At 41.1% G+C, this 27,931-nt stretch overlaps 1 protein-coding gene across 1 annotated transcript; it reads right to left on the reverse strand.

Annotated features, from left to right (window-relative positions):
* LOC118793040 (NACHT, LRR and PYD domains-containing protein 12-like) lies at positions 1–27,905 on the reverse strand. Its single transcript, XM_036550986.1, has 20 exons — positions 27,448–27,905; positions 26,912–27,144; positions 26,640–26,807; positions 26,390–26,487; positions 25,862–26,203; positions 25,381–25,498; positions 25,112–25,223; positions 24,923–25,024; positions 24,460–24,625; positions 11,998–12,118; positions 11,472–11,612; positions 11,283–11,306; positions 9,086–10,877; positions 8,393–8,566; positions 7,721–7,891; positions 6,127–6,303; positions 5,565–5,738; positions 4,996–5,184; positions 2,840–3,013; positions 1–243 (listed from the first exon to the last, which is right to left on the reverse strand). The coding sequence occupies exons 10-20, from the start codon at positions 12,029–12,031 to the stop codon at positions 126–128; spliced, it is 3,168 nt and encodes a 1,055-aa protein (XP_036406879.1). The 5' UTR covers positions 12,032–12,118; positions 24,460–24,625; positions 24,923–25,024; positions 25,112–25,223; positions 25,381–25,498; positions 25,862–26,203; positions 26,390–26,487; positions 26,640–26,807; positions 26,912–27,144; positions 27,448–27,905; the 3' UTR covers positions 1–125.
* Between the last annotated feature and the right edge of the window lie 26 nt (positions 27,906–27,931).

The raw sequence follows: 27,931 nt of genomic DNA on the forward strand, positions 1-27,931 counted from the left end.
CAGTATTAGTGGCAGATCTAGAGTGCACAGGGCACTGTAAAACAAGGTGCATACCTGCTGCTAAGGGTCAGTACAAGTATCTGCCATTCGTTACACATTTATGTTCAGCGTCCTCTCTGGGGTGCTCACAGGGTGGTCTTGTAATCCAGCTGGACAGTGACGTCCCTCCCAGACTGCCGCAGCTCCGCCAGCACAGAGATCAGCTCCCCCTTCAGGGCCCAGCTCACCTGGGCACCCAGGAGACTGAGGACACACAGAGCGCACGTTAGGGACATCGCCAGCTGCGTGTCGAGACAGATCCTGCACTGCCGCTTCTGTGCGTCTCCTGAGGCCTCACTCTCAGCACCAGCCCCTTACAGCGTAATCCAACAGCAATGTTACACATGTAGGGGATATGGACACATATCTACAACCAAAATCAAGTTATTTACAATGCTTACTCCTGGCATCTTCAGAACGTATATGGTCTTGGTCATCTGGTAAGCAGAGGATTGGGCTCTGCATGACCCCTCACCCTTATCAGGCCATAAACGAAGCCATTTATTGTTGGGCTTCATGACACTGCTCTTGGTTTAAAATAAACACAAACATCCTGGCACAGCCATGCATGCAATACCTCTGAGACACTTGACAGCTGAAATGTGAGCCCCTATGGGATCACACATAGTTCACTGGAGATTCTCAGGTCTTTGTACGTAGCATCTACATGGGCTCCTCTCATCCAATCAGATCGCGCGGCAATTAGAGGCGCAAGTTTTCTACCAGTGACTGAACTGTGTGCCCATGTCGACTATAGCATTTGAAGTGGCTCTATATAAGTGCGGCAAAAGCAGTGTCCCTTGTCTCCCTTGCTCCCCTTCTTTCCCTTGGCTCCCAGGCTCCCCTGTTGCTGATGGCATCACACCTCATCTAGCTCTGCTAGGGAACCCCTCCTTGCTCTGGGAGGGGTGGGGAAGTCCTTTCCCCCCCGAAACAGATGCACTTAATTTTTCTGAAATCAGCAAGCTCTGAAAGAGGAAGACTCCTCGATCACTGATGCCTCCTAAAATCAAACTGATGCATCCTGAGCTCACTGCCAATGCATCGTGAACTCATCCTCAGCTCTGGATGGCCAAGCTCTTTGCAGTACGACCTGTTATGAATCCACAACCAGCTCTGGAAGCAAGACCCTCGACAATGAACAACGCAACCTTAGAGACCGAAATGCCCTGATGCAAAGTTGGAGGCTGTCAGAAAAGACGGCTATCTCATTGAATGTGAAGACGACCGGATCTCTTCGTCATTCCTGTGTTGACGGCATTTGTATCTGGCAAGGACGCCAGAAGACCTAGCTGCGGGTAATATGTAGCGCTTCTTTTATATGTGTCTGGCAAGGAAAGTCAGAATAAGCGGACCTCCAGTGACGGACCTGGACATCACATTTGTTTCCCAACGATGGTCAGGCAATGTATCTCTCCAGCACGCGTCTTCGGTGACAAACCCAGAAGCCTCTGGTGGAAAACGGACTGCGGCCTTCCAGTAGGCCTGCCACAAATGAGCTTTCATCCCCTCAAATCTGATGGACTGGCCCTCATCAATAGCTCGAAGAGTATTATTATTATTTAATACTGGCATTGTGTATTGCTTAGCTGATTTGATCTTGTATGAGATGTGATTAGACATATCTGTGACTCGTACAATGATAATTTTTCCCCGTTACAATTACCATTACGAGACTGGTTAGATTGACTGAGGCCTACAAATAGTTGAGCTAAACTTGTCAAGTTAGGTAATGTGCATGGTTAGACACACATCTAATGTTTTCTAACGCGTGTCAAACTACAGTTATCACTTCATGAGCTCCTGTAGTTTGACTTAGCTGCTGATAACCACTCCGAAACACACAAATCCTTATCATCACATTTCCCCTTTCCATCTTGTCCAGTCTCACAGTAACCTTCTCCGATTGATTCATTTTTTTCATTTTCTGTTTTGTTTGTTTAGATAGTCTAGTTTATGTTGTTTCGTCAATGTTTGTCTGCGTTGTATTAATAAAGTTGTTTTATTAATTACATCATCGTCTCGTCTGAATTTTGTATTGACAAACTGGGGTCTAATAGGCTTAAAAGACCTCATTTTATTAATTATTACGTTCGTTGGGGAATGTTAACAATCCTCGCCAAATTGCCGGTGCCTCTGTAGGGATAGGCAAGTCCCCTACATAATTGGTACCCCGTGTGAGGAAGACTAACATTCCCCCTACACATGTGTGCATCCTTCCTTCATCCTTGCCTTTACTATAGCATCATGGAAGAGCACCTTTTTGCCAAAAGTAATGCAGTAAATCTTGTTTGTCTAAAATTCCTTTGTGGTTCTAGAACCACTTTAAGGCCATCAAATTCTCATACAAACCCCAAGCTGCATAATGCCACCTCTCTCCCTCTCTGTCTGGATTGACCCACCAGGCCAAAAACCACAGCCCATTAACACACTGTCAGATCAAGAGAGGCGTCTTGCTTGGTTAGGCAGTTTCTGAGGTTTTAGCCCAGTCATTTATCAATGCTAATGTCCTCCACAACTCATAGTGTAAGTTGTTTGTTTCAGAGATAGAGTAGCATGGTTTTATATGGCTTCAGAAAATATTTCCAATATTTTGGGCACGTGAGACAGAAGGGCTTCACTTCCTGGACATCAGCTCTTTGGCTCCTCCCACCTCTCAAGCTTTACTATATTCTGTATGTATCCTTCACATCAACACAACACAATAGCATAGGCTGATCTACTGTGTGTCCAGCACTAGCAGTAGAAACACTGGAAATCTATGACTCAAAGTAAACATGTATCGTATGACCCAACTCACATAATGTTGCAGAGTCGGCTGCCGGGCTTCTTCAGTGCTGAGATCAGCGACTCCACGGCCACATCCGTCATTTCGTTTCCTTGCAGGTTTAGCTCAGATAGCTCCAGGGGGGCCGAATGAATGGCAGAAGCCACACTCTCACAGCTCTTGGAAGTAAGCCCACAGCCCTTCAGTCTGCGTGTACAGCACAGAGTTAGTGCAGTCTGTATAGAGAGCACAGAGTCAGTGCAGTCCGTGTGTACAGCACAGAGTCAGTGCAGTCTGTCTGGAGAGCAGAGACGGTGCATCTGTATAGAGTGCACAGAGTGAATACAGTATGTGCGTACAGCACCACCTGCACGTACTTAATCTCATCAAGCTCTCTGCTTGAGCCAAGCACACGGCATGGTGAAGCTCCTGTTGGGAAACCACACTGGACCTCTTGGTTTGTTTTAATTGTGTGGAAAGAACCGGATTTTAGTAGCGCTGTATCAAATGCCATTTTTGTCATTCGAATTTTAGCCAACCTTTTTCAAACGAAGCTTCGAATGTCTGTGGCGTGATATCATCGTTTTGGGCTGTTGTTTCGGAATTTTGTAAGTGACCAAATGAATGTAACAAACAGTTCTGTCTACAAAAGTTCAACCAGCATTTGCTTTAGGAATTATTCCTGTGCGATTTCATGACACATAATTTATTCCGTAAACTGCTGACTCACGGAATGCATTGGACCAAAGCCCTTTCGTGCACATCATATCTTCAATAATATAGCCTATACTGATATAGCCTATACTGATAGGACATCAGTGTTTCGCAAAACACTGATGTCTACGAAAGTTCAAGAAGCATTTGCTTTCGTGGACGGAATGCCTTCTGTAACTGCGGAGACACAGAATATATTGTGCTAAATCCCTTTCGTGCACATCATATTTGCAGTAATATAGCAAAACAGTTAAGTCGACAAAATGAACATTCGATGGCACGGAATAATGATAGTATAGCGCTTTATGTACTTCGTGACGCAAAGCATAAATGCTGGCCTAGGACATCTATTACGTGGACAGAATTACTTTTGTCTACATTTTTTTGAAAATGAAAAGCACAACGGTCAATTCAGTGCATGACAGGAATCAACCGTTTTGTTTTTTCTGTGCATGAAAGTATGTGCTCTCTTCAGTATTTCGTGGACACAATGCCAACGTGTTTGTGTTTTTCGTGGACAAAACGCATTACGATTTTATACGTTTTCGTAATGAATTTATGCGTTTCGTAGCACAGAAGGCATTCTGTACGACTGCTTTAACATCTAAATTTCTTGTATTACAGTAGCAATAACCTTAAAACTGCACCTGAGCACCCATCCTAATATTCGAATGCTTAATTTCACAATCGAATACCAATTCAATGAACGAAGCTTCGAATTATCAGTACAGCCCCAATTTTTTGTGATGGTTTTTTGGCTTGACCTGAGCCTGGACAAAATCCTGAACTGGAATTCAGTAACCTGAACTGTAATGATAGTAAGATAGAGCAGCGTTTCCCAACCCTGCTCCTGAAGGCACACCGTCCTGCATATCTTCTATCTATCCCTGCTCTACCTACCTGACTGAACTCATCAGTGGCACTTTTGATTAGCTGAGCACACCTGATTTAGTCAAGCAGGAAGGATACATAGAAGATATGCAGGACAGTGTGCCTCCAGGAGCAGGGTTGGGAAACACGGAGTAGAGCCCTTCCACCTGTTTGTTCATCCTGGACAGCTGCCCACAAACCCAGGCTTAGAGAGGGACCTGCTGTGGACAGTTGAAGCTAGTCCCCAAAACTGAAATGGAGATTTGTATTCTTTTGTTTGGTTTTCTTGCTTTGGTGAAGTCACACAGAGTGTGTGTGCATGTGTGCCAGCTGATTGAATGGTGATATGTATGAATGTGGATCCGCCTAAAAGGTAGTGAAGATACGATAGCAATCAAGATGCCATGTTTGATACTCCGGAGCCATTGTAAAGAATTACATTAAGTCCTGCTCTGATTTGTAAACTTTACATTATTATCAAAGCTACCGTACTTCCAATATACACACCTCTGCATAATCTCCAATGTAGTGGATGCAAGACAGAATTCCTCCCAAGAAGATCTATTTGTTATTAAATAATAAATCAATGCCCCACAGTTACTTACATCAGTTTCTGTACTTTGCAATTTGGACTCTTCAGCCCAGCACACAACAGCGCCACTCCAGTGTCCTTCAGTGCATTTACCCCCAGATCCAGGAACCTCAGCCTGGAATGGCAGGCAGAAATAGTCGAGGCCAGAGTCTCACAGCTTTCTGAGGTGAGACTGCAGGCCTCAAGCCTGCAAGGAGCAGATCAGTGTATTCAGAGCATTTGCTTTGGTATGGCTGAGCTGAACCAGCATATTAAAAATAGAAAGCATTGGTTTGAACAATTCTTATTCGTCAACAATATGACTTTATGAAAGGCTATAAAGGTATGCACTTGAAAGCATAACATTTTGTAAGCAGATAAAATGATATTTTTCCTGTTGTTAGTTATTTCTAGTTTCCTATTTTGTCAGAGACATGAATAAATATGTCAAATAAAAGGGTTTGATACTTAAGTTAGTCTAAAATAAATAATTAGTCATGAAATATCTTAATGGGAAAGGATGTGGTGTCAGTTTCCAACACCTACTATCAACCTCTGCTATAAATTAGCCCCCTCGCCCTCTCCACCACTCGCTCGCCTCACCCCAGTTCCTCCAGTTTACAGTGTGGGCTCTGCAGACCAGGCCAGAGGGCGGTCAGCCCCGCATCTCCCAGGTAATTGATGCTCAGAGCGAGCATCTTTAGGCTTGACTGCTCCACAGAGAGAGCCGCAGCCAGGTCCTTGCAGCAAGCCGCAGTCAGTCCACAGCAGTGCAGCCTGCAGGGGGTGCCAAAGAGTACCAGGCAGTGAATGACAATTTCAAGATTACAACCGTGCACGTCTTCATGAACACATATTGGTTGATGCAAGCCAGTGATTGACAATGTAGAAAATGGTTCCACCCATTATGGAGTTCATCAGGCTTGACTCTTTCATCATTACCCAAAAGGAGGGACAGAAACCATTCCCTCAATCAGCTGACAAGTCATTGGCCTCACAAGCTAAACCTCCTGCCCTACTCTCTAGCAACATCATTTTACAAAAAATCTACTTTTGTCAATCTGGTGACTTTTTGCATTGATGGAAATCACTGGACTGGTACAAAACGAGTCAGGCGTCACCATGGCATTGCGGTCTCATCTTGACCGTGACGGCAACATCTCACCACAGTCTCTCCAGGTGACAATGAGGGCTCCTCAGCCCAGCAGAGAGCGACCTCACCCCCTTATCACCCAGCTGTTCATTTCGGCCCAGACAGAGATCCCTGAGGCCTGGCTGGGACTCACGGAGACAGGAGGCCAGGGCGGCACCACAGTCAGCGGTCAGGTGGCAGCTCATCAGCCTGGGAGATCACAAAGAGCGCAGACTCATCGGCCTTCAAGCCAACTAGAGGCCTGCTCATAATTACAGTCCTGTTTTCATTCATTTGTCAAAGGCATTTAGGGTGAACTTTGAGAGACTAAACATGTCACTCAACACAATGCTCATTTGTGGGCAAAACATCTGTGAATCACCTGAAGTAATGATGTGCAGGTTTTGAGGATTGCCCCATTATAATGATCTGATTTGTGTGCCACTTTTACTTTCCCTAAGAATTGTGACATGCTAACAACTGTCATATGGAAGACCAGTTCAAGCACAGAAACTTGCAATATGCAAAGGAAATAGTGACATACAATTCATGAGTGGAATTGTTGATATGCTCTGAAGAATAATGTAAAATTATTTATCAGCATAGATTGTTTTTCTTTTTCATTTTATTAAAATTATGATAACATAGTCTATATTCAAGGACTGAATAATCAGTAATTATTAATTCCCTGCTTCTGAAAACAATATGCAGCTGGTTGCAGTGATCTACACTCACTAAATCAATCATGTTGTTCTTTTGTCACTTTATATGAATATAATGTCATGTCTTCGATTTTTCTGTATAATTGATCCTATGAAAACTAAACATACTGTATGTCATAAGCCTATTTGTGAATATGAGCACACAAAAATAAATAACTATTCAATGGATAACTCAATAACCTAGGCACAGATACATAAATGTTAATGCATCTATTCTTGGTTCATTCATTTTTCAATTTATTGTCATTTACATTTATTTATGTATTTATTTCAAAATTTCTGTCTTGTTGATTTCTGTTGACATTTATTTACTCAACTAGACTGTGTACATATAGTTACAGATATATTCATTTATAAACTTTTAAATTTTGAGACTATTATTAATATTATTTATTAAATTTGATTGTTCCCTCCTTGTTCAACCTTCTCATTTTAGGTGTTGTAACCAAAGTCTGATGGGGGCACACCAATGGGTCTACAAAGGCATCCACTCTAGCAGTATTTTTCAAAAGAATAAGAGGAAGAATCATTACACTGTCAGGGCATGGGCACAGTTACTAGGATCTTTAACATGTTTGTTTAGGGGTCTCCAGTTTTTATTGATCAAACATTGGATGCCACTTAAAATAAAGCCACCTTTGTCATGTGACCTCAGAAAACCCAAGGAACAACCTTAATGTTGACTTTAATTAGTTTTTCATAGTTTTGCTGAAGTTTTGAGTTTGGCTTTGGCCAGTTTAAATTGGACAGGAATAGGGCCTATAGAAGCTAATCCACCTACCAAACAAGACTTATCCCAAAGGAAATGGATCAATGGCTTTTAGCTTTGCATGCAGGTCACCAGTGAGGATTGCCTGCATGATCCCCCCCCCCCCCCCCCCCCCCCCGGCCCTCTGCCCACTCACCACAACTTCTGTAGTTGGCAGCTGGGGTGGGTAAGGCCAACACACAGCAGCTTCAGGCCATGGTCTTGGATGGGGTTCCACGCCAGGTCTAACTCCCTCAGACTTGACGTTGTGGTCAACACCCCAGCCAGAACCTCACAGCTCACCTGTGTCAGACCACAGTGCCTCAGCCTGCTGGGGACAAGAAGAGCTGTGCTTAGTGGGCAGAGAGGCTCTTGGGACTTGAAGTCCAGAGCCTCCTAAGTTACAGGTGGTAGATCAAATTGGAGGTGGCCAGCTCACCCGTCATCTTTTTCATGCCATGTGCAGATTTTTGGTACCAAGGGAGAGCAACATTCAAGTGTGAGTTAATGGAGTGATGTAAGGGCTAGTCACTTCTGAAAATTTCTTATTTTCACCAAAAAAAGTCTATATATAAGGCATCAAACACACAGTGCTGTGTGTTTTTCTAAGGATACAGCAGAAATACAGTAGACTCATTGACATCTCTTTATGGCTTATTCAGTAAAAGTTTTTATTTTTCAGTCTAGCAGGAGTCAACTAATGACAGCCAGTTAGCTCACAATAAATAAAACTGACTAGTTTCCACACTATCTTTGAGGGCAGTGATGCATGTAAGTATGTGAAAACTATTAATTTCATTGAGGATATGGAGATTTTCTCTGTACTCGCCACAATTTCCTCAGCTTGCAAATGGGGTGGGTCAGACCAGAGCACAGGAGTTTGACCCCTGCATCCAGCAGGATGTTCCAGCTGAGGTCCAGCTCTGTGAGTCGGGAATGCTCAGAGATGAGGAGGCGAGAGAGGTCAGCACAACTTCGAGAGGTCAGACAGCACTGGTACAACCTGGAGGAAGAGACCAGCCAACATATATCCAACTGCCGCGTGTCCAACCATGACACGCCCAACCGCTGCACTTGTGCGGGTGGTATGCATGCTCATAATGTCTGGACTACTGCTGTATATTGCCTCTCAACAGCATGCTACATTTTTCATTAAAAGAAAATCCACATTATAAGCTATGCCTTTTTAGTTACTTTCCTGCAAGGTTACTTTCATTTATACACCCCTACTTTCTATCTAAACAGCTGGATAACTTCTACAGCAATTTCTTCTAGATACCCTGATCAACCTGGAACATTAAACCTTTGGATTATAAGATGACACAGTTGGGTTGTGATTGTCTTTGGTGATTCTGTTTAACTGTTACCTGTGAATTTGAATAAAGGACTTCTTTGTCAACTACATTACATTACATCTGAATTCATGAATCAGATGAATTCATGTTATTGGGCCCAAACATTGGGCCCAATAACATTGGGCCCAATAACAGCCCCCTACTCACGAAGTTAAACATTGGCTCACCTCACACTTCTGTAATACTTTGCAATCGGCAGCATTCGCAGGACACCATCCTCTCGTATTCGGAGCAAACGCAAGTTCAGATCGTCCACTTCTCCTTGGGACATCTGGAACATAAAGGCCAAGGCAGAGTATTGGCAGGGTTGGAGGACGTCCTTGGAGAGCCTTCCTGAGTCCAGAGCAGTTTTCAGCTCCTCCACCAGGCTGTGGTCGTTCAGCTCATTCAGACAGTGGAAAAGATTGATGCATCCCTCCGGGTGGATGTCCTTCTGAATCAGGCCCTTGATGTAGTGAGTGATCTGCTGGATCGTGTCCGAATAGTGCTCCGACTCGAGGAAGAGTCCACCTAGCAGATTCTGGTTGTGTTTGGTGCACAAGCCCAGCAGGAACCTGATAAACATGTCTAGGTGGCCATTTCTATTTTTGATGGACCTCTTCAGCCCAGAGGTCAAGACGTCGAGCAAGCTGGGTGGTGAGCCCAGATGCCCAAAGACACCTTTTCGCCTCTTCAGCACATTGCGGCGACTATTTCGCTGACAGGCAAAGACATACAAAGCTGCAAAATACTCCTGAAGTGTGAGATGGATGAAGGAGTACACGCTGCCGTGCAAAGACAGAGTGTCCTGCAGAAATATCTCCTTACACACCCCTGTGTAAAAAGAGGGGGAGTCAAAGCTGATGTGGTATCGCCTGAGGTCCCATTCATAAAAAACAACATCTCCCCTCTCCAGGTGTTCAAAGGCCAGCCTCCCCAAACTGAGAATAGCATCCCTGTTGGACTCCATCAGGCTAAACTGGCTCAGCCCCACCCCGTCCTGGTATTTCTGCCTCTGGGTGGTCAGCAGGATGAGGAGGTACTCGGTGTATATTTCAGTAAGCACCCTTGGAACATGAGTACTGCTGTCCCACTGTAGGGTATGCCCAAACACACTGGCCAGCACCCAGCAGAAGGAGGGCATGTTGCACATGTGATAGAGGCATCTGTGAGACTTGATGTGAGCGATGATCTTATCGGCTACAGCCTCGTCCTGGCACTTCTTCTGAAAGTACTCCTCCTTCCCCTGGTCATCAAAGCCTTGTATCTCAGTGATCCTGTCCATGAAGCCAACAGTGGTTTGGCAGGCTGCTGACCATCTGGAGGTGATCCAAACAGAGGCTCCTGGAAACAGGTCTCCCCTGATAATGTTTGTGAGCAGAACATCCACGGTTGTGGCTTTCCTCTCCTCTTGAAATGGCGGACACTTGAAGAAATCCAAAGTGTGCTTGCTTTCATCCAGTCCATCAAAGATGAAGAGGAAGTGTACTGAGTCTTCAGAAAGGAGGTTCTCACACCTCCTCAGGTGTGGGTAGTACTGCCACAGGAGCTCCTGGAAGCTGACCTCTTTCCTGACCAGGCTGAGTTCCCGTAATGGAAAGACGCAAACAAAGTCAAACTCCTGGCTGCTCACTCCAGATGCCCAGTCAAAAATGAACTTCTGCACAGACATGGTTTTCCCAATCCCAGCTATCCCTGTAGTCAGCACTGTCCTGATCCTCTTTTGTCTTGACCCCGCCTTGAAAATATCACCTCTTTGGACAGTGTGTACCCTCTCCAGGTCTTTTGGCACCTCTGCATTCGATGAATCGAGACTGCTGAAGGGCTCCTCCATCTCATCTTGTGTCATCAGAACCTCAGTGAACAGATCTTTCAGCAAACGTCGTTCACCGTTCCTGGCAACACATTCAGTGACGTGTTCAAACTTCCTTAGCAGCATGGATTTGTGATGGGATTTCACTTCCTTTAAAAGTGTATGGTCTGAAACACATAATTGTGTTTGAAGGTTTAGTTTAGTTTTAGTTTTAGGTTAAAATACATAGACTGATATCACTATATTTTACTTTCCTAAATATACAAGAGACAAGAGTCACTATGCCAGTGTTGGCATTATACTTCATTAATGTAGCACTATGGGAAGTATAGGGTTACATGTCCAGTCCTGGCTGGGACTGTTGTTGTGCCCTAAATGTGTAGGTTGAACTGAATTGCTTGTAATAGGTAAAAACATAACCAGGCCAGTCTAGATATGTGCTTTTAAAAATAATTATGGAAGGTAAAATAAAGAAGTTTTATCTAAAGACTTGAGGCAGAATACAGGTCAGAATTGTAAAAACAAAACCAATGCTAATAAAATGGATTTTACAACAAAATCAGATAGCTTACCTATTTTCAAGGCTCTCTCTTCACCTGAAACAAAAATGAAAGCAGAAAACCCAAATATATTGATTGTTAAATATATACAATGAACTATATCTGATACACTAGAATACAATGTTAATAAAATATATATGTCAAGAATGAGAAAAAGTACAATCTGATTAGAAGCAATAGCTGCTCTCTAAGAGAACCTACCAACATTCTGGTTCAGACTTCCTGAGATGTTGATTGTCAGGTTGGTGAGGGTGTTCCCTTGAATGATGGGTGATATGACACTGCCCCCTCTCTCAGCTTTAGCTGAGGCCTGCATCCCCATAGATGTCCTGAGTTTGTAGTCTGTAAGACAGAGAATTATGCTCTGTTTGTCTCTCATAAAGAAGATGAAGAGATACAAAACCAGCAACTACTGAAGTAACCTTTAAGGGAAATTTCATTACCTCATCATCTAAGCTGAGTGCCACTAAAATGGACTTATCTAGAGAACAGTTGCATAACATAGCAGATAACTGTGAAAATAATGATGATAAAAACAATTGTAAATATTGTTTTCAGCAGTGACTGGAAAATATAATAGCTCCTAGAAATTATGTGATCTTTTATCCATGTCTACAAAACCAGTTTTATTTGCCAGTTCAAAGATGCAATTCTTATTTTTTTATTTCTCTGATAAAATAACCCTTTCCCCAAACTCAATGGTTATTTAGAAATATATTGGACTCACCAGGGTCCATGGTGTAGTCTTCCAGAAAGTCCATTTTTGAAGACTGCAGCACTGTTAATTTCAACCACTGTATCAGTAATTACACAAATTAAGTCTTCTTCCAACTACCATAGCATTCTGCCTGCAAAAGAAATGTTGCCTTAGTTCTTATAGAAGTTGTATCAATCTGAGTGTTCCTTCATATATAATTCCCACCTACAAAAAGAGATACAACTCATTTGTTTCTTGTGCCTTTGTTCAATGAAATCTAGGAAGTGTCTGTTATAATTCAGATACTTCAGCAAATATGTTTCTCAACAAAGGATGACAATCTTTGCAAGCACACTTCCTCTAATAAATGAGGAAGTGCCCTTCCCCTTTCAAGAGGTTTGTTTTTAAGTTCTACTGCATCACTTAACTACCTGATATACACTATATGGACAAAAGTATTCGGACTCCTGACCATTACATTGTAATGACACTGTATTCAAATACATATACTTTAATATGGAGTTGGTCCCCCTTTCGCAGCTATAACAGCTTCCACTTTTCTTGGAAGGCTTTCCACAAGATTTTGGAGTGTTTCTGTGGGAATTTGTGCCCATTCATTCTGTAGAGCATTTATGAGGTCAGGCACTAATGTTGGACGACAAGGCCTGGCTCGCAATCTCCGTTCCAGTTCATCCCAAAGGTGCTCGATGGGGTTAAGGTCAGGGCTCTGTGCGGGCCAGTCAAGTTCTTCCACACCAAATCAAACCATGTCTTTATAGTCCTTGCTTTGTGCACTGGGGCACAGTCTTGTTGGAAGAGAAAAGGGCCTTCCCCAAACTGTTGCCACAAAGTTGGAAGCATAGCATTGTCCAAAATGTCTTGGTATGCTTAAGCATTAAGATTGCCCTTCACTGGAGATAAGGGGCCTAGCCTAAACCCTGAAAAACAGGTGTGGCCAAATACTTTTGCCCATATAGTGTATCTTCATGTAATTCCAACTTTTACATCTGACATTCACTGGTTACACCTTTAGTTACACCTAAAGTGACAAAAGGTGTTAAGATTTTATGCTTAAAATTGCAATCCATTTTACAGCTACCAGCTTTCACTAGAGTTAAAAGGGGGTGGATTCAGAGTTAAGAGAGCCCCGGTGAGTCTGTCCTAGAAAATGAGCAATGATCCCTTTCTTCTGACAGTTGTGAGGACCTCTATCCAGGTAGGGAAGGGAACATGAAGAGCAAGCCCTCCAGGAAGGGACTACTAAGCAGCCAGTGGTAGGAGAGCAAAGTGGTCTGGCAGGAGTGTAGGGTGTGACGACAGATTTTAAGTCTGAGGGTGCAGTTTTTTGCTGATTACTAGGCTAGAACCAGAGTTTTGGATTTTCTCCAAGCCACATTGGCCCCCAGCATAGGCAGATGTGGAGAAGCCTGATGATATTATAGGTCCCGCAGGTCCCGCTGCGATTGGGTGACAAATGAGCAGGAAGATTTAAAAGGAGGAAACCTCAGGATGGAGAGATGGCTTCCCCTCTGATAGAGCGATACCTGGTGATGCACGTTTGTGTGCATGCGCTCTCTGTTTTTGTGTGTATTTGTAAAATAATGTAATTACTTTGTGTTACCATTTTGTGGTTTAGCCAGCGGGTAGTAGGGGGTGGGTGCCATTTTCTGTTGTTGATTTTTTTTCTTTTTCTCCTGTGTTCGGATAGTTAGGGAGTCAGGGAAGAGATTGTATTTTGTTTTCTTATTTTCTTTGGTTAGGTCATTTATTCCCCTTCTCCTCAGCAAGTTGTGTTATGTTTGTTATTTTGGCCTTGCCCACCCCCGAAGTTTTGGTGTTAATAAAAGAACCCTGGCTTTATTTGCGGCGTCTGTGTTCTGGACTGGAGACAAGAAAGCGGGTGTCCACACGTTTTATTTTATGTTGCAGCTCACCCTAGACAGGGTCATAACAATCAGCTGGGGGGGTCTGATGGATATTGTGTAGAGGCCAGCCAGACAAGCATTGCAGTAATCTAGTCTGGAGAGTACCAAGGCTTGAATCAAGAACCGTGCCTCATTGCTTGTAAAAAATGGGTGGGTTTTACATACGACACGCAGCATGAATCTGCAGCATGGTGTCACTGCTGCTATATTGTTTGTGAAGGACGGGTTCGTATCCAGCACCATCCCCAGGTTCTTGGTATTCTGGAATGAAGGCACAGTCACATTGTTGAGGGAGAAGGAGAGGTCATGAAGTAGTGATGACTTTGCTGGCATGTAGAGAAGTTTGGTTTTGAAAACATTGAGTTTGACATATTTTGTGATCATCCAATGAGGTATCTAACTTCATCAGCAATATTCTTGTTTGTGAATAGAAATTACAGAAAGAGTTGAGTATTGTCCACATGGAAGGGGTACGTAAGCTAGCTCTGATGTGTAATGTGTCCTATTGTTAGCTAAGACTAGGTTAGTTAGGCTACCTCAGGCATTTGAGGTAAATTAATAAAACTGCTTATCTTTCACTCCATATGTTTTATTTTTTCATTAAAAAAATGTGAGATTTGTCCTTTACTTATATCATCTTCATGATAAACTCATGTTCTGAGAGGGAAAGGCATAATATTTCATCCATAGTGGATCTACCTGTCAGAACTGAGATAGATGAGTAGAATCTCACTGTTAATTGGATGAGTGTGTGGAGCTGATGTGAAGTTTCCTCTATGCGCTCTAGCATGGTCATCTAGTAACAACCGCCGTTCCTCCCATTCTTCCTTGGTCGACTGGTACAAATAGACACCTTTGGCTTAGTACAGACAAGCTTTGATGAACACAGCTAAAACAACAGACTGTAGCAAATGACGGCTGCTGATGACAGAGGGGGATTGTGGGAAATTGCACTGAACTGTCCCTAACATGTGCAGTGGGTCAATAAAGTGTTCTAATGTCAAAGAGCTTCTGGTGCATTTATTGAACCTTACCCTGTTACAAGGGCTTGCAGATTGCTAGCCAGGTGAAGACAACAAACAAAAACTGATTTCTAACCAAGTCTATACACAACCATGCTGGAAAAAACATGTGATCTCAAACCATGAAGATAACTAAACAGAATTTAAAATGCAAGCACGTTAATATTCGTATGCTATTGCCAAGAGAAACTTTTACTAAAACACCTGAAACACACTGCAGGTTCAAACAAGCACATGGTAGAGAGGAAAATACCCTAGAGCAGTGGTTCTCAACTGGTGTGCCGTGAGGCAAAGTGAACTGTGCCGTGGAATTTTGAGGAACCCGATGCGTTTTTATATAGGTGTGTGTGTATGCACTTATACTCTGTGAAAAGACTGATGTTTTATGTTGTGCTATTAACCCTTTCGTTAACCTATATCGATCCTATCACTATCAAATTTGGTATTTATCTACAGAAGGTTCTGACCAAAAGCTATTAAAGAATTTTGTTACGGCAAACGATATGGCCGCTGTCGTTCAATGAAATTCCATGGTGAAGACACCAAATCAGGAAGTGAGTCATATCTCAGCAGTGCACTTTGTTCACACTTTGTTGGAGTGATTCCAAACTTGGTACACTTTGTTAGTATTAGGAATACTGGGTATGCACCAAGTTTCATGAAATTTGGCCACTTAGAGGCGCTATACCATTAAAAAAAAAAAAAAAAAAATTTAAATGCCCATTACTCTGGCACAAAAGCAGATATTTCAACTAAATTTCTTGTGCTTCATCAAAGTTAATGATTCTATCTGGGAACTTATGAAACCTCTGCATCAGCCATTTTGTGTTTTATCCATCTTTGATTTGTCAAAATCACATTTAACCATCTCCTAGAGTTATGACACAATGACGTTTTGTGTATTACCTCTTTGGATCATTGCCTTTAAGAGTTGTTAAAGGATAGTTGGGAGGTTGAACAATATGGCCGCAGTGTACCCACAAATTCGCCCGTGAAGGAGCCATAAAGGAAGAGTGGCCATATCTCTGCAATGCTTTTGTGCATTGGCATAAACGTTGGTACACATGCTTACCATGAGGCCTGGGTGGCACACACCAGGTTTAGTGAAATCTGGCCACTTTGGGGTGCTATACTGAAAAACTAGTTTAAACACCCATGTGTCCATGTACTTAAATTTTAATGACATTTTGTTCCAATGGACATCACAAGGCAAAGACCACACAAAGAGATATGGTAGATAGCAGATATTGCCAACAATTTTTTGTAGACATTACATCATTATATGTCAGGTCCAGGCCGCTAAGATACAATCAGTTTGTAGCACTTAAAATAGGCACATCTCCTGCACCTTTTAATCTACTGCCACAACTAATACACTAAATAGTGTTGAAGAAACACTTGGACTTTCCATATTGGCCTCAATGTAAGACAGAGTTGTTTTTATCTACTTCAGAAATTACATCTGAGGGGTGAGGTTGTCTTACAAGGGAGGACTAGACTTTTTAATGTCATTATATATTAACAACAGCAGATTATCTGAGATTGTTCAGTGGTATTATAAATCCCAGTAGACTAGTTTATTTTTATTTTTTATTTAAATAACATATTCATTTGAAAATGTGATTACATTTTATTTTCATTTAAATGTGGCAATTTCATCTAAAAGATGTAGAAAATATTTCGCCCTGCCTTGTTTTATTCTGTGTGTTTTATTAAATTGATATCAAATGAAATGATTTCTTTAAAAAAAAAGATTTGATCTTCAAAACGTCTTACCAAAAAAAGGTGTTGCAAAATGGGGGGTCCTTTTCTAATCAGGGACATGTTATTATATTCAGCTAATATATGTTCTCTGCCATTTTTCCCATGATTTTGGATTTTTTCAAATACCAAAAAATTGCACTCCTCCAACAGGGTTGGCACTTCTTATTGCAATGTCCAAAGAAGGCACACTGCATTTTATGGCACTGTTTATGTTTAAGCTTGACATATATGTAGTGGGGGGCAGTACGGTGGTGCAAATGGGTAGCACTACTGCCTAACAATATGGAGGTGTCAAATTTGGGGTGCATCTGCATTCAGTTTGTACCCTATCCCTGTGTTCACGTGGCTTTCCTCTGGGTATTCTGGTTTTTCTACCACAGTCCAAACACATTCAGGTAATGTCAATTGGACATGCTATATTGCCCATAGGTGTGAGTGTAAGAGTGGGTGTCAATGTGTCTGTTCACCCTGTGATGGACTGGTGTCTTGTTCAGGGGTTGTTCTGATTACTTATGTGGTGGCCCTATGGTGCTTGGCCCCTTCATTGCTGCTTGCAGCTATATTCAGTTATATTTTATTTTATTTTAGTATGTTGCTGTTCATAATGTCCCACTATGTCGGACAAGTTCTTGCTCCGATGCACTTTAATGCATTTTTAATAAATTATACGACTGTCTGATTTAACTATCTGTTTGATAATTATTTGACAGTCTGCTGTAGTGCAATATGGGTCAAATCTTGCCAATGACATTATAGCCTATCATAATGTGTGTGACATTCTTCATAATCGATAACCAACTTTAAGTTGGTGTGCCTTGACGTTCTGGTTTGACCTTTGATGTGCCTTAGCCCCAAAAAGGTTGAAAACCTCTGCCCTAGAGAATGCTCAGTGATGTCTGCAAATCTGTAGAGGCAGGTAGGTTCCCTTACAGCTGGTTACAGTGTAAATGTAGCAGACTGCGTTGTGTGGTTGAATAGATGAACTTGGACGAAAGACAGAGATCTGTTGCTTTATTCTTGTAAAGAATGTATAAAACAAATACAGGCATCACATTCACGTCTCCCGCTCCTCACTGGCAACCATAATGCCTTCTCTCCCTTATTAAAACAAAATTATTCAGAATAACAGTTGAATCAATACCAAAATAAAATGTTCAAGATACAATTATTCTATGTGTAACATGTATATTGTATTTGCATTCACATCTCCACTAATGCCACACAGTAACATGACCTCATGTTTTTACTTTTTTTTTTAGAAAGGAAAAGAAAATAACTAATTGGCATACCTTATAAAGAACGTGTAAAACACAAACACAGGTGTCACGTTCACGTCTCCCACTCCTATCATAAACATAAAGCCACATTAAACATTGTACACCATAAAGTCTTCTGAAACATTTGTTAAAAAACTATGCTAAAATGTAAATTTGCACATTACTATCAAATTAAATCGGGAGTGTATCTATGTTCCCAGGGCCCAAAGTTCCCAGGGTCCTATGTTCCCTAGTTCAATATTCTGTTAACACACCAGCTAATGCTAACCTTGCAACAAATGCTAATGTTAATCGTAACCGAAATGCTAATGCTAACACTCACCCACATGCTAATGCTAACACAACCCTAAACCTAACCCTAACCTTAAACCTAACCCTAAACGGTAACCCTAACCCTAACCCGAACCCAAACCCGAAGTCTGACTCTCACCCAAATTTCAAGGCTAAATCTGACATTAATGCTAATGCTAACCGGAAAGCTAAAGCTAACCCTAACCAGAACCTAACCAGGCCCTTGGAAGCATTATCCATGTCATATTGCGTGAATACAGAGCTGGGGAACATCTTTTTCAGGTTTCCATTATGTGCTATATAGAGCTGGGGAACATAGGACCCTGGGAACATAGGAATGACCCCATTAAATCAACTGGTACGCATATTAACAGCATTATTACTATGTGCTTTTACATTCTCAATACTTCAATATGGCTAAACTGCATTTTAGTCATATAAATGAAATACATCAAATCAAAACTTATAAAAAATATATGGAGTTGAGAGTGAATGATACGCATCTTTCCTCATTGGCAACCACAATGCTTTTAACCTTACCAACCTTTTAACCTTTATCTTTAAGCACTACCAATGCATGTGATCCCTTGAGGTGCATCACTAATTACACCCCCACAACAACAACAATAGCAGGAGTGTAAGGCCAAAGTGAATGTAGCTCTGTAGCTTTCAGATGCACATGCTGTCACAATAACTTGCTGAGTAATCACTTTAAATCCATAAATTGAGTTACTGTTAAGGGAGCAGCACAGAATAGAAAAATAAACAGCCAAAACGAAGGAGGCTTTGGCCCTTAGATTTAGTCTAGCCTCAGACTGCCACTGTATTTTATATTTCTTTAACTTTATTTAGCCTATTAGCAATACCTCAGTTCAATCAAATGTTGTAAAGTAGGTTTTTGTATATATTGCTTTGTATGTTATACTATTATTATTAACTATTATTAACCATTCTAGTTAGTTCAGAGTAGCTATGCTGCTTGCACAAAGTCAGGAAAAGACAGTTGGTGGATAGGCCTCTCAGTGGCAACACATCACTCCCAACAAAAGAGAAACTGTGTTTAAGGTAAACTTTTTAAGGTCTTTGATCTTTTGTATACATTACTTACTATTAATGTACAGCAACTTTGTCTTTGTCTTTATCTTTCTGCTCTTTCTTATTGGTTACTTAATTGTTCACTCTCTCTCTACATCATGAGGCAGAGTGCTGGGGCATAACTGGGCCTTGCTTTTCCTCCTCCCCACCAGCTCTTTTTACTACTCCCCTCTTTCTTGAGTGAGTCATGCACACAAACACAGGCACATTACTCAAACTCTAACCCTGCCCATCACCATGGTGATGCCTCTCCAGTTTGGAACAGGTTGCAAACAGGGCTTTTACAGTATATGATGGTTGACATAATAGTGGGAGGAGAGACAGAGAGAATTTTTTTGTTGATTTTATTTATATCCTTAAGCAAATTTCTTGGTTTGGTTAATTGTAGTAGTCAGTTCTTGCGATGTTTGTGCTAATCCTGACATTAATGCATGCCGTAGCTTTTGATGCATACCAACAGACACCTTCAGAGTTCAAGACCCGGAATAACACAGTGCTGAATATGTTCTAGACTATAACCAAGCCAGTCTGCATGACTTGGTCTTAAGGTTAAACATTAGTTGGTTATGAACATTGATTGTGTTTTTTTTTTTACTGACACTAGCCCTGCCCAGTCATGTGATCAGTGCTGTCGCTGCTGCCATCTCCACCACTACCAGATGAACAGCAGCAGGCCGAATGCAGCAGGACTGACTTTGGACTGAATTTAGGTTTTGAAATAGAAAGGAGCGGCACTGGAGGAAAACGACTGGCAACACAAACTTTGGAATGGACTGGAACATGCCTTTGGATCTGATAGCTTGATTACTGAAGCTGGACTTTTCTTGTCTGGTTTTGGTTCCTCTTTCCCCAAATAAACAACAGCACATTGGCCTTGATATCATGGCGGTTTCTGTGTGGATTCATTTCTCTTTGCCTCTCACCCCCTCTAATTCATTACACCAGTTAATTTTGACAGAATTGAGAATTTTCTCTCATATAATTATGAAACCTTTGGCATGCTAAAGCATAATTATTGTTGATACAACAATAAAATGATATTAAAATCTCAGAGTGAATGTATTCCACCATGGATGCTGTGCAAATACTCCATGAACAGTAAATATGTTCTTTGTCACATAGATCAAAATCAGACTAGAAGTGCAGTACTGTAGTTAATACACGTAGGCACTTTTAAAAACACCCAGGCCTAAGGTGAAATTCAGAAAAGATCATGTACTGTGCATTATATATTTGAAAATATAAATATACTACCAGAAATGCAGAAGAAATACAAATATATGAATTGTATATTTTAATAACTGTATAAATTGTCATTGTAATATTTGATGGTGCAAAGTGAAGCAGATGCAGTGTGGATGCCAGCAGGTGTACACTCAAGAGTAAAACAGGACGTTTTACAGTGTCACCATACTGTTTACAATCACCTGATCACCATTACATAATCTACAGTAAAATGCATATTAGTAAACGTAGGAGGAAAGGCACTACAATGGAAACAGTGCCTCTTAGTGGCGGAAGGTGATACATAGGATAACACGGACAGAGGTCACACCTGAAAATTTGTAACAAAATGCTTTGGGAAAGCGTGCTTTTGTATTTGTAAAATACACAAAACAAAAGACGAAAATGCCCTTGTTCGCTCGCTAATCTGCAGGAATGAGGAAAACACGCTAGCAGTGGTGTAGTAAAGGCAAACTGGACAGTTAATTCCCTGTGTCTAGGAACATCTATATTTATGTAAACGCATGCTTGGTAGCCAGTTATAGCGTTAAATATTTATTTGATAAACTATTTCATTTTGCAAATTACGACAGGAGTTATTACCTGGCTAGATACGTCCTGTCGCAAAGCGGCAAAATTGTTATATTACATTGAAACTATATTAACCGAATATTTGCCTACATAACAACCAGAAAAAAATCAAACCCTTCTTTTTAAATTACATAATTAACCGTAAGGTTCCAGTTTGGCCTCTTCATTTGCAATAACCTCCGTGTGAACTGAGAAAAAAAAATTCAGAATTCAGAAAATTAGAATGAAGGTTTGTCGTATTCCTATCTTTTGATAAAACGTGCAGTCGGCTGAAGTCAATCAGATGTATGTATTTATTATGCATTTTATTAGTAGTAGTAGTAGTAGAAGTAGTCGTTGTTGGTATGCGATCGACCCTACTTCCATCCACAATCAATCCTACGGAACCCGGAAACTGACCTCAAGTTATTATTATTATTATTATTTTAACTAATTGTACGCACGATATGATTAATTCGTGCACTAAGAACCATATAGTAGGGGCCTAATTTGTGCTTACTTTACTAGCCTACATTTCGCGTGCTCGGTTGAATTTCCACGAATTAATAAAACCGTACTTACGGTTTATTAAAACGTAAAATATGAGTCCACTATGAGTCAGCTGTTACTTCCTATATATTATGACAGAGCAAGAGCGATTTAGTATGATCTTACATCTTTAAATTATTTTAAGTAACTTCCTTTACTGGAAATAAATGTAATATTGCTTTCCTGAGAATAACAATGCAGTAGGCTATAATTATTTGTCACTGTTTTGTTTGACAACGTTAAGTTACACTGAAAAGAATCTAATGTAAAACAATATTTTTATTCATGATATATTTATTTAAAGAAAGCAAATTTGATTGTGGCTACAGCATCTGGTTTGTCTGAAAAACGCATTACGCTTAAAGGAAACCAGCGCAAAAGCACTGTTGTGCAAGTTCAGACTTCACAAAAGCTAGCTCAAAGTTCAGTCCACACAGATTAAAATGAACAAGTTCACGTTGATAGTGCACAATTTTGAATTTTAACAAGTTCATAATCCCAGTTAATTTCTTCCATTTTATAAATGAGCTGCTCCAGGGACTATTTTATGTGTACGTCTACATGTGCAGTGATTGTTACGCGGGATATGTGAAGTTGGTTGCGAGCTGTCGACATGTCCATGTAATGAGTTGCACTAATAAAAACGTCTCAAGTATGGGATAACGCCGTCCATGTTTATTCATCAAGCAGTAACTTTAACAAGCCCGAATCTCGCACAAACCTGAACGAGCTCAAGCTCACGTTCTTTAGTTGCAAACGGATACGTTCAAGTTCACCGTTCACCAAAAAAAATGAGCACTTTCAATGAACGCGCTCTTTTAACGCGTTCATGCACAACCCTGTGCAAAAGTGTTATGTGTTACTTGTCGTTAGTCCATCTAGGGACTTTTCCACAAATGTGTACGTATTCGGACAAATACATCATCAACTATATTTTGACATCAGAATTGTGTAGTTCATTTTCTTACATTTGTTAGGGGGTAACAGATATTTTGTAACAAAATATATGTTGGTGTATTTTTTCAGACCCCTTTCTAAAAGGATGTGCTATCACGCTTTCATTTGTGATAAATATGTATACTAACGGTGCTTTCACTTCGCATTGTCTATTGACCTTATCTGTGGAAAATGAGGGTTTCGTTCTGTATTTCGCTATCTGAAAGAACTAGGCTGTTAGTCATTTATTAATAGTACATCAAATAACACTTTTTGTCTCCTTTTGTGTCTGTGCAGAGCTCCGCCAGGGATTTTCTTTTTAGTATTAAACATTACGTAGGCCTACATTTTCATCTGTGTCTGTCTTTCCATTTTCTATCACTGTTTTTGGTTTCGTACGCCGTTTGTGTCAACGCAAATTAATTTTTTCAGTGTAGGAACAACTCGTATTTGTTGCAGTAGCTTAAGTGCCCGTAGCTGAAGTAGCTATACGCTTCCCAACTCAAAGGCAAAGGCCTTTCACTACAGCGCAACCTACATTATAGGAGCTGGGAAAATAAATGCACTTGTGGTCCTGCTCGAAGCCAAAGATGTTGTGGACGTGTTTCTCTCTGAATTCACTGAAAACCACTGTCTCGGAAAAATTCAACCTTTTGGGCGGAAACGTTGTTTTTTGCGTAAACAGTGGATTAGTTACTGAAATGAACATTCATTGATCTATTGAAGTAGTTATTGACCATTTCAACACGTTTTTATTTTGTCAGTTAAGCTGTTTGAAATGCAGCGCTCTATGCGCGCTGACCTCCACATATACAGTATATAGTTCTTCAGCGTAGGCAGGGCCGTGGGAAGAGGCTGTAAATTGGGGGTGCTGTAGTGGGAGGTGCATTTGGGCGGGGGGACGTGGTTTAAGATTAGCATTCGCGATGAATAGGCTATAGGCTACTTCATACACATAAATTAATTTTTATTTAACGAGTTTGAGTGAAAGCTTTTTTGGTGAAAATTCCATTCATAACGTCACATTCTAATATAACATACGCTACTATAATATGAATCAAACGTATGCCAGTCTTGCAACTACCAGACCCCGTTGCACGCAGCAGACAAGAACATACAAATAGCCAAGACATAGTTAAGTTGTTGTGGGCTTTTTGTAATATTTCGAAATAACAGTATTAAAATAGTATTAGTAAAAAATAGTAAAAGTTAAAATTTTTGATTTTTTTTTTTTTCTTCCCACATTTGGGGCGCCCCTAGCATTCGCCTATACTGCCTATGCCAAGGGCTGGCTCTGACCCTATGGAAGACTTCCTTTTTTGTGCTGAAATCAACAGAGCCTGTAATACATTGATATGGAAGGGTAAGACCACTGCACAAAATATGTGCAGTATGCAGTATGTGCAGACATTCTAGGATACATTTTATAATTACCATGTTGTTAATTACTCCTGTCTATCAAACTCAAAGGTCTTAAAGTACATTGTACAACTTTAAATATTCTCTGTAATGCTATCTGCCCAGTGCCGGCCAGAAGCAGATGGGCTCCCCCTCTGAGCCAGGTTCTGCTCAAGGTTTCTGTCTGTTATTTAGGGAGTTTTTCCTTGCCACTGTTGCCTTAGGCTTGCTCTCAAAGGGTCTCAGGCCTGGGAACAATGTAAAGCTGCTTTGTGACAACTTGTGTTGTAAAAAGCGCTATACAAATAAAATTGAATTGAATTGAAAAGTATGTAGCTTCAGAGATAATTTCTCTCATTCATATGCATACTTTGCCAGTTTGCAAGCATGCTCACTGGAACACCCACATGGAAGAATACACACAGTACATAAAATGCGTACCACTTCATGTAATTTGCCAAGGCCAGGGATGTTCTGTGTCCAGGATACGACCCATGCACAATGCTTGCTCGGGTGGAACGAGGCTGTTGTAATCTGACACCATGGCCTTCAAAGTGGTCTTCTGTTGCCTTATTCTTTGGTGGATTCTGTGTCGACCTTTTGCTGTCTGAGAAACAAACAAAAACAAAAAACCCACACTACATTTTTTAATACACAATGTCTATGACCCTATTGAAATTACAGCCATCACAACAGAATGACAATACTTTTGGCCAAACAGGTGTATCATAACAGGTTCACTAATAATATGAACGCTCATTTTATTGTGATTGTGGAGAATCCACTTGGGGGAAGTACAACACATGAAACACTACTTTTTAGAACTGTATGGACATTGTAATTGTAAAGTGAATATGGAAATGTTTTGGACTGTGATTTGAATAGGCCTAAAATGTTAACATACCATTTTTTTGGTAGAGGCATTGAAATCTTGTCTTAATACTGGTTGTGCGGGCCTCAACCTTCTGACACAAAACCTGTGGCGTGCCTTGATGGTCAGTTTCTCCTGACAAAAAGTGATTAACACAGCGTCAATTTCATAAAAAAGACAAAAATGTTTCTTCATGTCAGATAATGTTTAGCATTTTCTTACCATCTGCCCATTCTTTCACTTGCACAAATTCCTCCACGGTGTTTTCTTTCAGTTGAAGCTGGGCTTTCAGGGTTTCCAGTTCCCCCCACCCGATTTTCAGAGCTTTAGAAGTCTGAAATGACAAGCAAAATCCTACAATCCATTAGAATGCATATAGTGTCAGCATGTCATTGCGTCCTGCAAGTACACAGAGATGAGTTCTGCAAAAATTCCCTTGTAATTATAGTAATGTCATTCATTCTACATACAAAGATACAGTTATATAGCACCTGCTTTTGACATGTGCTTAGAGATGACTGCTATCCTGGAGAGAAAAGCATTACACTGCTCCACTTCCTCCCCTAGTGTGGAACCAGCACCATCATGATTTGCTCCGCTCCATTTCACCTGGACAGAGGGACACAAACCTGATCATCAAGGGTATTCAGTACAGCAAATACGTCCAGCAAGCCCCAACAGTCCCCTTTAATTCAACTAAAGCCTAATCAAAATTCAAACTGCCACAATATTTAATAGGTTCCTCCCTGGCCCGTACCCCACCCTTCCACCAAGTTCTGTGTAAATTAGTGTGAAACCTTACAAGTAATCCTGCTTACAAACAAATACACACACAGACAGATAAACACAGGTGAAAACACAACCCCCTTGACAGAAGTAGATACAGTATATCAGTTACTCTGGTATATGATAGTTAAAGATCATTTATAGGATTGCACATCATTTGATAACAATGTATTGCACTACACCAACCTCACATTTGAAGTCATGGGCTTTAGCATGTACAACCAACAGGAGGGGCCTCTGAAGGGGCTGGAGCTCTGGACAGTCAGTACAAACTCTTTGTAGGTACGGCCAGTATTTGCAGGTAACATCCATACAAAAGAAGTTGATATCATGCTTGGATGCCAGCTGGTGCTGTAAAAACATGGGGGACGCAAATATTTCGCCCCTAAACATATTAAGGGCAGCCAGCACGACACCATGCCTGCAGACTGCCAGCTCCAGTCCCTCCTAATCCACCTTACTGCTGGATCTGTGGGAAGTCTCTCTGGCTGCCGACCACTCCCCACCACACATGCCGCTTCCAGTGACCTACATTGTAGAAAATCATAATTGACAAATGATCTCGTCAGCAGTCATTACAGGGAACAATTCTAAATGACTTTTTGAGGACAAGGAACAGATTAGCATTAGTAGATTTTTTGAACAATTAAGCATACAGGTAGATATTACAATACATGGCAGTATTGACAGACTATGAATTATAATATTATTTACTTTAGATATTCAGATAGAAGTGCAAGTCTGCAGTTACATGTTTGGTTTTGCTGTGTATGTGATCCATTAATCTGGATCTAATGGCCTGCTCCTCAGATCTAAAAAAACAACAACAACAAAAAAAAGAGTTAACAGTTTAAGATGTCGTACAGTGAAAGGTTACTTGGTGTACAATACATAATTGTCTATTTTGCCATTCATTGATATAAACAGTGTGAAAGGGTACATTCTTGAATAAAGTGTACATTACCTTGAAATGGTAATGCTTACGGTTTCTGTCAACCAAGACCGCAAGCATTGCCAGGGTGCAGGCAGGGCAGCTAAATTGCTCCTCCTTGCAGATGGAATCGACTTCATATTGAACAGCAGCCCATTCAAAAAAGCTTTTTTGAAAGCTGTCTGACGTGATCTTCCCAGTCTATTAAAAAAAAACAGCACAAAACAATTTTTTTAACAAAGAACTTTTCATATCAAAACACCAACAAATTTACGATGCTGCAGAATGAAGAAAGAAATACTGACGTGACCAAAGCGAACAGTCCGCTTCTCAAGCATTCGTAGAAATGCCTGACAGGACATCCCTGGTGATGCCATCTTCATGTCCTCAAAAGTATAAAATAAGTCTGCCTCATAAATTGTTGCAAAGTTGAGGGTGGCAGACCAGTAGCCACTTCGTATAAGGTCATCCACTTCTGCATTCCAAGTAGCCTGGCATCCCTCACAGGTCAGCTCTGGCATGTTGAGATAATACTCTCCTACAAAGTAACATTTACATCCACTGTAATGTTATGACTGCTAAGGTTAGAATGCTATGTAGAATGTGCCATATATATCTCAGTGGTTCAGTAAAGCCCGCTGACTTGGTGAGCACTACCATGAATCAGTCATTTGTAAATGGTATGAATAAATAAGTACCAACTGTCCATTCCCCCCCCAAAAAAGTTTGCATGACAACCCTGATGTGCTCATTTCTTTGAGATATTAAGTTCTTGTGGTAGTTGTTGAATAGGGATACATCTTTTTTGAAACTGGACAAAGGAAATCTTTCACATAATTACCATTGATTGTGACCAAAACAACTGCCTTCCCTTGGATGACCCTCAATGCCTCTGGTGGACAGCCACAGATTTGGACAGGCATCTCGACAGGCAAAAGTTGCACTGAAAGACTTTTCACATGTGAGTTAGGATAATTCATCATTAGCAACACATATACATATACAGTGGTCCCCCCTTATCCGTGGTTTCGTTTTCCGCAGTTTCAGTCACCTGCAGTCAACTGGGGTCGAAAATATTAAATGGAAAATTCCAGAAATAAACAAATCATAAGTTTTAAATTGCGCACCATTCTCAGCAGCGTGATGAAATCTCGCACCGTCCCACCCAGGACGTGAGTAATCCCTTTGTCCAGGTAATCCACGCTGTATACGCTACCCGCCTGTTAGTCACTTATGTATAGGAAAAAACATAGTATATATAGGGTTCGGTACTATCCGTGATTTCAGGCATCCGCTTGGGGTCTTATATCCCCCGCAGATAAGGG

This window comes from Megalops cyprinoides, chromosome 18, assembly GCF_013368585.1.
Source record: "Megalops cyprinoides isolate fMegCyp1 chromosome 18, fMegCyp1.pri, whole genome shotgun sequence".
Taxonomy (NCBI): Eukaryota; Metazoa; Chordata; class Actinopteri; order Elopiformes; family Megalopidae; genus Megalops; species Megalops cyprinoides.

What these genes read in the sequence shown, in the direction of transcription:
- LOC118793040 (XM_036550986.1), bottom strand. Translation starts at nt 12,031, where the DNA reads ATGGACTTTCTGGAAGACTACACCATGGACCCTG. An exon ending in TGTAAACTGGAGGAACTGGG is followed by an intron (nt 5,185 to 5,564) that starts GTGAGGCGAGCG and finishes CTGAATACACTG; the next exon opens with ATCTGCTCCTTGCAGGCTTG. An exon ending in TGCAAAGTACAGAAACTGAT is followed by an intron (nt 3,014 to 4,995) that starts GTAAGTAACTGT and finishes CTGTACACGCAG; the next exon opens with ACTGAAGGGCTGTGGGCTTA.